This window comes from Belonocnema kinseyi, chromosome 9 (genome assembly GCF_010883055.1).
Source record: "Belonocnema kinseyi isolate 2016_QV_RU_SX_M_011 chromosome 9, B_treatae_v1, whole genome shotgun sequence".
Lineage (NCBI taxonomy): Eukaryota > Metazoa > Arthropoda > Insecta > Hymenoptera > Cynipidae > Belonocnema > Belonocnema kinseyi.
Genome location: NC_046665.1, coordinates 80,042,318 through 80,055,544, shown reverse-complemented (window position 1 = coordinate 80,055,544; position 13,227 = coordinate 80,042,318). Strand labels below are relative to the sequence as shown.

At 29.7% G+C, this 13,227-nt stretch overlaps 1 protein-coding gene across 6 annotated transcripts in view; it reads right to left on the bottom strand.

Annotated features, from left to right (window-relative positions):
• LOC117179413 (venom dipeptidyl peptidase 4) overlaps window positions 1–13,227 on the bottom strand; it is a 794,327-nt gene that overhangs the window by 71,846 nt on the left and 709,254 nt on the right. For all 6 annotated transcript variants that reach the window (XM_033371173.1, XM_033371175.1, XM_033371177.1 and 3 more), the window contains exon 9: window positions 1,566–1,802. In XM_033371173.1, the coding sequence (XP_033227064.1) occupies window positions 1,566–1,802 (237 nt within the window). The remainder of the gene's footprint in view (window positions 1–1,565; window positions 1,803–13,227) is intronic.

The window sequence follows — 13,227 nt, the reverse complement described above, 5'->3', positions numbered from 1 at the left end:
GCAACTGCTCTCGCTCTGTTCCCCTGAGAAACTGCGTAAGCCAGCAGTTCTAGGAAGGTCGAGATCGGGGTGACTGAAAGCGAGAGTTTGGTGTAATATAAAAGTAAAACATAAATAAAAGACAGTTTATATAAACAACATTTCTGGGTTGAAATTTTGTCATAGGTTTATACTGCCCAACATGCCGAAGGCGTTTTTCGGTTAGAGATGGATTTTTATTTAATAATTCTTGCACGGGGATGTCCCGGTATATATCATCAGTCACGGACACATTTTTATAATGCAATCAAGTGGTCTGATGAGAACAGTCTGTCTAGACATATTGGGCAAAGCCTGGTTTTACCCCGTCATTGACGGACTGGGTTGCAGTCAAGTACACGATGGGGGGACCTACAGCTTAAGGTGGGTTCCGAACCACCAGAACCTTGGTAAAGGTACATTGAAAAATTTCTAGAAGTGCCGGCTGAGGGAACGAACCCCGGACCTCTGAGGTAAAGTCCAAGTGTCTAACCAACTGAGACACCATTAAAAACATTTCTGTGGCGAAATGTTGTCACAGGCTTATACTGCCCAATATGTCGAAGGCATTTTTGGTTAGAGTTGGATTTTTATTTGATCATTTTGCACGGGGCTCTTCCGGTATACATCATCAGTCACGGACGCATTTTTATAATACGAGTACAATCAAGTGATCTGATGAGAGCAGTCTGCCCAGACATATTGGACAAAGCCTAGTTTTTACCCCATCATTGACGGACTGGGTTGCAGTCAAGTACACGGTGGGGGGACCTACAGCTTAAGGTGGGTTCCGAACCACCAGAACCTCGGTAAAGGTACATTGAAAAATTTCCAGAGGTACCGGCTCAGGGATCGAACCCCGGACCTCTGAGGTGAAGTCCAAGTGTCTAACCAACTGAGCCACCGACCACCATTATTATTATTATTATTATTATACTCATATTTTCAAACTAGACTTATAAGTTTTGTTTATTAATATAAAATTGCATAAGGAATTAGACCTGCACCGTGATCCATGTAACCGGCGTGGGATATTATAAAGCTGTTTTTTACGAGAATGGATGAAAAGCGCATCATATTTGCTTATTATGCCACAGCCATGAATGAAATTAATTTGTTTTTCACTAATATCTAGAGATTAAACACTTCAAAATAATTCAAAATATCAAAGTGAATTTAAAGAAATGAGGCACATTAAATTTTTTTAGAAATATCAAAGAATTTAATTTAATTTACTCCGAGAACGAATATTCATAATTCATTTTATGTAGCTTTATATTTATATTACCTCCTATATACAATTTCAGATATATAGAAATTAATAATGCTATTTACACTAAACGTGATGCAATATTTAGAGTAGAGATAATTAAAATAGGGGTATTAACGAAATAGATACACAGCATGAAAGACCGGTTGGACGTTCGTCTATATCAGTTTCAAAATGATTTATATCCGAATAAATATAATCATTGGGGCTTCTCAACAAATTACATGTGTTCAAATTTCGTCTAGAGTAATGGAAGTTAATGGTAGAATTTACGAACCGTTGTACAATTTTGAGTGATGACATCACACAGATGAAAGTAGGCTTCGTTCTGAACTCGATTCATCCAAGTTGCAGATAAGAGGTTTTCAGTTGGAAAATCTACTGCAGAAAGAATAGTCTGCTTATTTTTTAGATGAGGAGGACTTTCTATTTCGATTGGAGTTGTTCCGTTCTTTTTAATTATATCCTCCAAATCGACGCAAAACAACTTCACTGTTGGATTAGTCGTGCCGCTCTGAAACAAAAAATATTACGAAGGGTGAAAATAAAATAGGGGAAACCACCCTACAGTATATAGGAAAGAATTCAGCAGAATTTAACTGCATCAGTTTTCAAAAATAAATAATATAATATATAAATAATAATAAGTATATATTAAACATTTTTATTAGACTAGGTAAACAGTACGATTTTGACACCACTATCCATCAACAGATTTTCTGGTATTATTCCTGGACATAAGAAAATATTAAATTCTAGGTAATCATAATTTTTCGTTAATATAATTACAATTAAAATCAGCTCATTGAGTAAATATTAGTTGAAACTATCATTACTTCAAAAAACTCATAAAAGTTTAAATTTGGCACATTTTGTTTATTTCTGACATGCCATATGATATGAGCACGATTGATACGAGATTTTTAATCTTCATACTATTTAGCCTGACTTGTAATTTTCCGAGTAAAGCCTTCACACAACTAAAATTTCTAGGCTTTTTATTAACTACAAAATTACACTATTTTTTGGATTATGATTTATAAAAATTGAACTTGAAAAACTTAACGAATCAAAATAAACAGAAAGAACCTTTAACTTGTAACAACTCCGAGGCAAACGCGCAGCTGCCTTTGACCGCGAACTTTAACAGAATTTTATGATTAGCTACTATTAGTTATCTGCTCTTGGAAAATATAATGTCAAACAAAGAGAATTCAAATATTTATAAATGATAAAGAAAGAACGCTTTGTGTCAATTAATATTGTTCATTAAAATTCAAACCTTGAATTTAATGTATAAACATTCAACAAAAATGTAAATATCCCAGTTGAAAAATCGATATATAGTTTATGTATATTGGATGAGACAATGATATTTTTCATTTGTTTTACGAACTTTTCTATGTAAACCAAATAAAAAATATAAGTGTTTTGTCCACTATATATAAATTAAATATAACCTTTTCATCTAGGATTTCAATAAACGTCGCTAGAAAATATATCATCATTATTGAATTATTATACACTCAACTACCGATTCTAGGCCACGCGATCCTCGGCCAGCTTAACGCTTGATTACTTCTGTCTCCCCAATGATCGTGCCTTGACGGTCCGTGCCCTCGGATAGTTAGTGCCGTATCAGAAGTTGTCTACATCGCTACTATCTGGACATATACCTCTGTACGCGTAAGAGTTAAATAATTTTTTTCGATATTATGGCTGAACCAAAAAAAAAAATTTTATCTGTCAATGAGCGAAAAATATCTAGTTTTGCAAGAAATAAAACGGCGAATCAAGAAATGTGATCTTAAATAAATTGAAACTTAGTAAATGCCATTAAGAAATCGAACAACTTTGAGTTCAGAAACAAAAAATCAATTAAATCTGCTGAGAATGCGCAATTAGAGGCTGCTTTATTAGAATGATTTATCAAAAATCGAGACTCGGGTCTACCGATTTTGGCAACGACGCTTCAGGAAAAAACAACGAATTTTCAATGAAATTCTAAAGGGATCAGAAACCTTTGAAGTAAATTATTAACAACAGATACGTTCGAAAAAAACTGAATTTAGCAATAATATAACAATAATTTTTACCAGTTGACTGGTTAAGGCATGATTCTCAAATTTAGAATCACAATGATAAATAACCTCAAAAAATGACAGATTATGACATTGCGTAATGAGCAGAATTCCTGAGAGTCTAAAGGAAATATTTGTATTCCATTCTTATTTTTTTTAAATTTTGTATCAATTTGTTTAATTCATTTTTATAGATGGTACAAAACATATGCTAAGATGTAAAAGTCTTCGCAAAAGACTTCGAATTTGCGCACTCCGAGCACTAAGGTGCCGGGTAGACTAAATGTGCGGTCCTGAGTTTTCACATAAAGAATCGTATCCGATTCTGGGCCGCCAAGACCCGCGTTCGGCCCAGAATCGTGAGTTGAAAGCCCAAAAAAATCATTTTTATCAGTTTTCTAATCAATGAAGATTATGTTCTGTGAATTATTATCTACAGCAGAGTGGTTTTTGTTATGGAAATTTAAATTAATGGGTTAAATCACTGTAGAGCACGAAAACATAGACTTGTTTCAGGAATTTTTTTGGCGCAATAAAGAGATCAATCGAAATTCAGTGAAATGGGATTTATAGTACTAGTATTAAAGTACAGATTTTTTTTTCAAGTTCGTTCATAATAAAATGGCGGCTGTGCAGTATTTCTCCGTCAGCGCCTCTTTTTAAGTTGTCTACGGTCGAAAACCTAACTCCCGCAATTTTCGACTTGGAAAAAAATCAAAGTGTTTTCGATTTTATAGAACAAAAGCAAGAGACGTAAGAAGGCATTTTTCTCTCGATGTATGATTTTTCACAACATGGAGCACTTTTGAAAAAAACATTTTAAGATTTCATGATAAATATCTTCACAAAATTATTTATAAAGAAAAAACTGTGCAATATAAAAAAATCCTACTTACGTCGCTGAAGAAAGCAATTTTGAATATATCTTTCAAAATTTCAGATCGATCGGTGAGGATTCGTTTGAGTTACGTTTCTGGCCAGTACAAAAAAAAGTGGGTTCGAGAAAAAACGCGTTAAGTTTTAAATACTGTAAAATAATTGTAGCATACCTTATAGGCGTTGCAGCCGAATAAAATTTTTTAACATTTAGACATTTTTACGTCCTCCACCTTTTGGTATATCACTTCTAAGACCCTAAAACACCTTTTAAGCAACAACAAATTTCAATTTTTTGAACATTCTACAGTGGTTTAACCCCTTAAGTTTATTTTTGTGATAGTTTTTAAGAATATAATAAAGAACGGCTTCCAAAAATATGTTCAAAATTAATAATACAAATGGAAAATTATCAATTTAAGCCTGAAATGTTGTTAAATTGCAATCTCTTAAAATTGTAATCCTTAAACTTTAAAAAACAATTTATTTCAAAGAACAGATCATTGTAAATAATGAAACCATTTTAAAATTAAACAATTTATTTAATATCATTTAAGATTTTACAAGTTTAAACTACAAAATGCTTTAATGTTAAGCCATTAAAATGAAAAAATGTTTGAAGTTCAAAAAAGCTTTACAAACAGAGTAATTGTAAATGAAAGCATAAAAAGTGTGATAATTTCAAAATGAGAAGTTAACAATAAAATATATACAAATTTAATTTCATGTTAGACAATTAGAAAATTTAGTTCCCGAAATTGAGTGTCAAATAACATTTACAATTTAACAATGGCAAATTCAAGTTCTCAACAATTATAATTTGAGTTTCATAACGTAAAAATTTAAAATTAAGGAAATCAAAACACCAAAATTTTGTAATTAAGCATTCATTTATAACCGCAGATATGGGTACCTAAATTTTGGGTACAAATAGCCGGAGTTTTTCGGTACCAATAGCGGGAATTGAAAACAGGCTATTTCTAATGAAACTTCGGGTTTATGCAACTGAAAAGGGGGAAATTAGCCAAAAAGCACGTATTGTTAATTAATTGAACAGTTTTTCTATCATTTTTAACACTTAAAACATGGAAATATAGCAGAAAATAACTGCTCACAATTAACTGGCGACAAAACCTATAAAAACAATACAAATAAATATTTGTTTATCTCAAAATACTTATGCCGCAGTATAACATTTTTTTAAATTTTTTGAAATTTTATAAAAGCTCATGAAACCCTATGTATTGTTCTCAAAAGCCCTACAATTCTTGAAAAAATTATAAAATACTTTGAAAAACATCAGCAAATTTTAAAAACCGTCAGAATCGAATGCAAACTTCCAAAGCTTGTGAAGTCGCATAAATTTGTTTGAAATCCCTTGAAATAATTTGAAAGGCCTCACAATTTTTCAAAGCTATTGAAATTACTTGAAATATTTATAAACCCATTGAAGTATTTTGCAATCCCTCGAAATCTTCTGAAGCAAGTTAAAATGCTTAGACATCACTTGAAATACTGTGAAACCCCTCGAAATCATTAGAAATAAATTGAAACCTTGTGAAATTCCTTAACACATTTAAAAATATTTTGGCTCCTTTAGAAATCCCTTGGAATCCCTGGGAATATCCAACATTTGAGTGTTCAACTCCCCGATATTAATGACCCGAGTCGAAATATAAGTCTTCTTTTTATTTTCTTCAGTTCCCTAGCTTTAGAGACTTTACGAGGATCTGATGATGATTAATTCAATATAATGCAAGTACTATTTAACTACTCAAAATGTGCACAAATATCCATTTTTGCATGTTTGGAGGTCTTCAAAAAGACTTCATGAAATACTTATTAGATTATCGTAAATCCTCCATTCAGTATTTCTAATTTTAATGAGCATGCGTTGTAAAACGCGCTTTTTCAAAGAGGAAAAATTTCAATTAACGTATTCTTAACAAATAACCTTTATTAAATTACAAAAATTTTATATCCATCCATCTTCTTACTTATATCGAATGCAGAATAAAACTACAATGTCATTTTATAGAATAGAAGAAATATTTAGTAGCTTATAAATTTCCTATATTCAATAAATTCTTAATAATAATTTTGTTCTTCGTTCGTTAATTAATTAATTTTACACTGATTTTTTTTTAATTTCATGTTCGCAGGATGATAGAAAAATGAAATTTTTATGCGAAAGGTCTAAATTTTTAAAATAATTTGTTAATACTTATAAACAAAGATGAAAAAAGCCTTTTATGTTGAAAAAATTCATTATTGAAAAAACTTTTCATTGTATCCTTATGAAAATGAGTGCTTAAGGGTTTTTGGGGTGGCTGAAAACGAATTTGGACTCAGATTTTGAAAATTCAAAATGGCGGATACAATATGGCTGCCGAAATTGGAAATATTTTTGGATTTTATCTGAAAATTGGTATACAGGGGTTTTTGGGGCCACTGATCACGAATCTGAATTTAAATTTTGAAAATTCAGAAAATTGGTACTAATCCATGTTTTAGGTGAGTAGGTGTATATTTTTTCAAACTTCAATATTCTAAATATTTCTCCTTTTGAATACAGATTCAAGATCAGCGACCCCCTGCCTGTGCCAACTTTCAAAAAACAATTTAGAAATATTTTGAATTTTGGCCCGCCATTTTGAATGTTCAGAATCTAAGTTCATATTCGTGCTCAGAGATACCAAAAACCCCTGAACACCAATTTTCAAAAAAAAAAGAAATCCAAATTTTGCCTGCCATATTGGATCCACCATTTGGAATTTTCAAAATCTAAGTTCGGATTCGTAATTAGCGACTCCCAAAACCCCTGTATACCAATTCTTAAAAAAAAATCGAATAATATTCTAAATTTAACTCGCCATATTGGATCCACCATTTTGAATTTTCTAAATCTGAGTTCAGATTCGTGATTAGTGATCCCAAAAACCCCCGTATGCCAATTTTTAGAAAAAAATATGCTAAGCCTTAGCTGCCATATTGGACCCGCTATTTTGAATTTTCAAAATCTGAGTTCAGATTCGTATCAGCGACCCCAAAAACCCCTATGTACCAATGTTCATGAAAACTCTTTTTCCTGAAAAATGTATGCCAGAAAGGGTTAAAAAGGTAGATTGATGTAATATTTTTATATATATAGTAATGAATATTTATCAAGTAAATTTTATTTGTTTCTATTTCAAAAAATACCCAAGTTTTTGTTTTAAATTTATAAAGAAAAGTTCTGATACTATAGTGAAAATTGAATCACTTTATTTCATTATATTTTATGGACATATAATTAATACCCTAAGTCACATATGTGTTGCTGTTTAACTGAAAAATTAATTAAAGAGACGTTCAGCAATAATCCGCTCAATTTATTATGTCGGATTAAGATTTGCTCGAGTCATGCGAAATGTCTTGATGCTCGGGAATCCATAAGTTGTATAATAGTGCGGACAAACTATTATTAATGAAAAACAATGCCGGACTTAAATCCCAGAAGAGCTAAAAGGCATTATTATTTCTATATTTGTGGTTAATTTTATTTTAATAAATTAATCGATTCGCACGTTCATCCCTAAATTGAAATGATCACTGGTGTACTCCTAAAAGAAAGTGGCCTGGCGTTACTTTTAGAAACTACGTTAGCACTTTTAGAAGTTGGAGTGGGGGCAAGAAAGTCATCTTTTATATCAAAAATTCAAATACTTTGTTAAAACTTACTTTTTTATTTGAAGGTTTATCACTTTGGTTAAAAATTTAACTATTTTCATAAAAATTCGTTTCATGTTTGCCGTAACTTCTTACCAGGAAACTTATATATTTTGTTTCATCATTACAGTTAAAAACTCAAATATTTGCTTTTAAATCAACTTCTATGTTTATTTATATTTTTTTAATAAAAAAATAGTTGCCTTTTTAGGTTCAATATACTCGTCTTTTTGCATAAAGAACGAATCTTGTGTGTTGAAAATTCAACTGTTTGGTAGAAAATTCAAATAATTTTTTAAAAAGCCATCTTTTTGGATAAAAAGTTATTTTTATTTGTTAAAACTTCAACTTTTTGGATAGGACTTTAGTTTCCTTGTTAAAAATTCATCTTCGTTGATTGAAAATGATCGTTTTTTGTACAAAATTAATCTTTTTTGATTTGAAAGTTCACTTTTTTTCTCATACATTTGACTTTCGTTCTTGACAACTTTAATTTTGGTTGAAATTCAAAATTAGTGTTGGTAGAAAAGTCATCTTTCTTGATTCAAAATTAACTTTCTTCGTGAAAATTCATATGTCTAATAAAAAGTTTTTCTGTTAGTCATACAAATTCAAATATTTGAATTTTAATATTTTTTGTTTGAAAATTTGACCATTCGATCAAAAATGCATTTTTGTATGATAAAAATTCAAATATTTGATTAGAAATTTAACTATTTTATTAAAAATCTAATTATTTTTGGAAAATGTAACTATGTTGTTAAAAATCCTTCTACTTAGTTGAAAGTTTATCTTTCTTATTTGAAAAGAGCCTTTTTTTAATTTAACCGTCTTCCAAAAAAGTTAATTTTTTTTACTTCAAACTTGTACTATTTTCTTACATTCTTAACTACTTTTGGGAAAACTTTTCTATTTCTTTTCGAAAGTTTATCTATTTGGTTTTTAATGCTACGTTTTGCTTAAAAATTAATTTTTATTTTAAATTCGTCTCTTTGTGTTGAAAATTCATCTATTTAAGTAGAAAATATAGTTAACTCCGTCTTTAGCCGACGGGTACATTAATCTCGGGGAAGGGGCAGGTTAACAAATGATTTAACTTCACCTTGAAAATAATTCGTTCTTTTTTCCTTTGTCGATTCCTTGCGGCACTGTAGCCAACTTTTTATTTGAGTAGAATTGTGTCCTTCTACACTTAATTCTGCATCTAGCACATCTTTGGCATCCAAATTAATTTTCAAAAATTGCATATTTGTGCACTTTTTTTCTCTGTTTGTCAAAATACCAAAACATGTCAAAACTGTCTGCTTCTTGAACTTGCATACGTCGCGACGACAATCGGATTGGTTACAGTTGGAACGCTTATTTAAAATGATGAAATATGCAAGTAAATCTTTGCAACGAACAATTAATTAATATAAACAATTCTTCGATCACAAAACATACTTATAAAGTGAAAGTTAGGATCATTATTTGATTTTACTAGTTCAACAGTAAATAATCAATTTCGAATTTAAAGGGAGAAATACCTTTTTCATCACAAATATAAATTTAAAATAATTTTAAATTTCTTTATGCACTTTACAATTATTGTTTCTTGTAAACAATTATAATTTTTTTTAAAATAAGAGCGCCAACGGTAATGAATCCGGTAAATGTACGCGAAAACATTAATTATAATTAATTAATAAATAATTAATTTGTGGCTTCGTATGTACAAATACACTTGCTTCGAACTATTTTTTCTGATGATTTATATACCGAAAATTAATTTTAATGTAAAATAAATAGCAATATATCACTTTTAAATATTTTCCTGTAATTCAAATTCAATAAAAATGATTTTAATGTCAACATCCCTTATATGTTATTGTTAGAACATGTCGGAAATACAATCGCATTAATGTATATCGCACATTATATGGTGAAATAGTCGAGAAATTTACAGTGAATCTTCAGAAAACAGTCAAATAGTAGATCTTTTTTTAATTTTTGACACTTTAAAGTCAATTAGGGAGGGTAAAAAATATGTTAACGGAATTATCGCTATACATGTATAAATCGACTTTCTTTGAACCATTTTTATTGATAATTTAAATCCCCAAAAAAATTTTGTTTAACTTTAAAGAAGTGATTCGTTTTTTGGAGATTTTCAGCTATGTATACAATGCAGAGACAGAAGGAATTTTTAAATAAAATTTTAGGGGAGTGTTTTTGACTCCCAATACGAAGTTTTTATTGCTATTAATACTTTGCCCAAGCAAGCTTTTTTGATTGTATGTTTGTATTTGTAAGAACATAGATAATGCAGTGTATGTTGGATTTTCTGTCAATAAAAAAATCTCAAATAAATATATTCTGAAACTATAATATTCAGTAAATTTTTATGAGTTGTCACATTAATATATTATAAGTAATAATTTTAAATATTTGAAAATAGTTGTTTATTAATATTTTAATTAATTTTCAATATTATTTTCAATATTATTTTCAATAATTTTGTATTTGAAACTTCGAAATAGGATTTAAAATTATTTCAGAGTTTATGGAGTCTTAAAATCGGACTTAAAATTTTGTAGAGATTATAAGAGGTGTAAATGAGTACTTGAAAAATACTGCGAAAATCTTTAAGAGACTCAAAGAGGATTAAAATTGCACTAAATTAGACTTAAGAGACTCAAACAAAGAAGACAAGTATTAAGAAGATCTGAAAAAGAATTCACTCAGCACCATGGAAAATATAAAAAGGACCTATATTTCGACTCGGGCAGGGTTTTAACAAAAATGAGTGCGAAATTTTCCAGACATTTCGCTACACCACTTTTTTAAAGGTAAATTGCCATTATTACTGTCGAAAAAAGAAATCGTAAATAAATAAAATATTAATGCAATATTTTTTCAAGACTTTTATGTTTTACTCTAAGTGTAAATGTTTAAAAGATTTAGATTTTCTTAATTGCCCTTTGTTTCAGTTAAACAAAATTCAATAAACTCTGTTCTTCCGAGAAATGAAGTAAGTTCCTGTTATTTGAAATGTAAATAATTTTAAGAATCTACCTTATAACGCGTTTACAGTCTTCAAGGAGTGCTGGAGAAATAATATACGTAGTAACTAACTGGGTTGTGGATATACTCGTAGCTAAGGAGAGGTAACTTTACTTTGAACTTTTGAAAGCTACCTTTGAAGAGTTTTCCTCAACAACATTCTCGGTGATCTTGCCTTTTTTCGCTATTCCCATACTATACTTCTATCAAATTGATTCAGTTTCACTTTGGTACTGCATATTGAATTTTCTTTATCCGTAACAAAATCATTTTTTTGTGCAAGTAAAAACACAGAAGGTTCAAAACAGTTTGCGCTCACATCGTCAATTGAAAAGAAATCTTTTCACTCTAAAATCATTCAAATTAAACGGTTCTTCAGGAAGTTAAAAAATGATTTTATTTGAATTGTCAATATTTTGAAAATTCGAACTTGAAATTGTTGATGCTTACCAAGTTCAATATACAATATTTAAATTAATCATACACAAATGGTTTAATTTTTCCAATGATGTATTTTTTGTGCGTGGAAAATAAAGAGACACGTATTTTTACATTCTCTCCCCCCCCCTGTTTTTGTCAAATTTCCACGTTTTGAGACCCCCTGAATCCGAAAAACAGGTTTTTACGAATGTAAAAATGTCTGTATGTCTGTATGTGCCTGTAGATTTTTAGTTTGTAAGCACGATAGCTTTCGAAAGAATTGACAGATTGGATTGGCATTATTTGGTATACTCTTTCAGTGTCCTGAAATAAAGGCCAAGTTCATTATCCAGCCATTTTGGATATAAATTCAAAAAGTGAGCGTATTTTGAAAGTTGTTGAGACCACTTTTTTCAAAATTCAAACATTTTCTGTACGTATATTCATAGTATTCAAACAGGCGAACAATTTATCCTGATGACTTTGTTAAATAAAACCAAAATTTACCAGATTTATAGCATTTACAAAATTCCAAAAAACACGAAAATCAACATTTTAGGCCGCATAATGCACGATATGAACAAAAGTCAACAGATGAAAAATGTTTCTTTTTTAATGCCCTACAAGATTATTCTAAAAAAAGAGTTTTTGGTTTCGTATTTGAAGGAGTGCCGCGCATTGGGAAGAAAAATGACTTGTTTCGTTCTGAATAACGTACAGCCCACAAATCTTCACCGATTTCGACAAAAAAATGGTAAAAAAAGCTAACAAGATTTCTAAGAGAGTTGTCCAGCCTGATTTTTAAATTAGGTTTTCAATTTTTTTATAAATAAACAAATATGACGAAAAAATGTCTTTTTTTTCTATATGAAATTCCCGCTGCTCGTCAATAACAGGATAATGGCTGAAATCACTCAAGATGCATATAATAGCATTAACTAAAGATATTTCAATATTAGACAATATACAAAAAAATTTGTTATCAACAAATTATTTGTTGAAAACATTTTTTCTACTATTTTCCATAAATACACGTTTTTTCAAGTTATGTTTCAAGAAATCGGAATTGAAACAATATTATGTAAAAAAATTTGTCTTCTGCTTATAATTGTTTTCAATGGAAGTCTTTTCAGTTGAGAAATTCATGGCAATTTCAGCAAAATTCATAATTTTTGGATTAATTTTATAATTTTTTTAAACCGAATTTAATAAACAAATGTATTATTGGGGCATCTGTCGACGGAACAATTCTTTTTTGTTTCACTATTAGACCTTCAATTGGGATCTCCATAATAAATTCGGCAACATTCATGATGAGTTGAGAAATTTTATGATTTTAAAAAATAAATTTAACAAAGAAATGAATCATTCGGGCATCTGTGAACGCAGAAATTCGTTTTTTTTTCGATTTGAGTCTTTTTAATTGGGAAGTTCATGATGATTTCAGCGAAATTCAGAATTGGCTGATAAATTTTATATAGTGTTAAAAACAAATTGAATAAACAAATGCATTATTCGAGCATCTGACGAGGGAAAATTTATTTTTTTCGATATCCTAATTAAAACTGTTGACATAGAAAAAAATGAATTTTTCTGTAGACAAATGCCTGATTATTGCATTTGTTCTTCAAAATCATTTAAAGAAATAATAAAATTTATCAACTTATTATGAATGTTGCTGAAATTCCCATCAAGTTCTTATCTGAAAAGACTGGCATTGAAAAAACAAAATTTTTCTGCCAACAAATGCGATCATGGAAAATCATAGAAAACATTTTTTCAAAAAATAATTTGTTTATAACAAATTTTGTT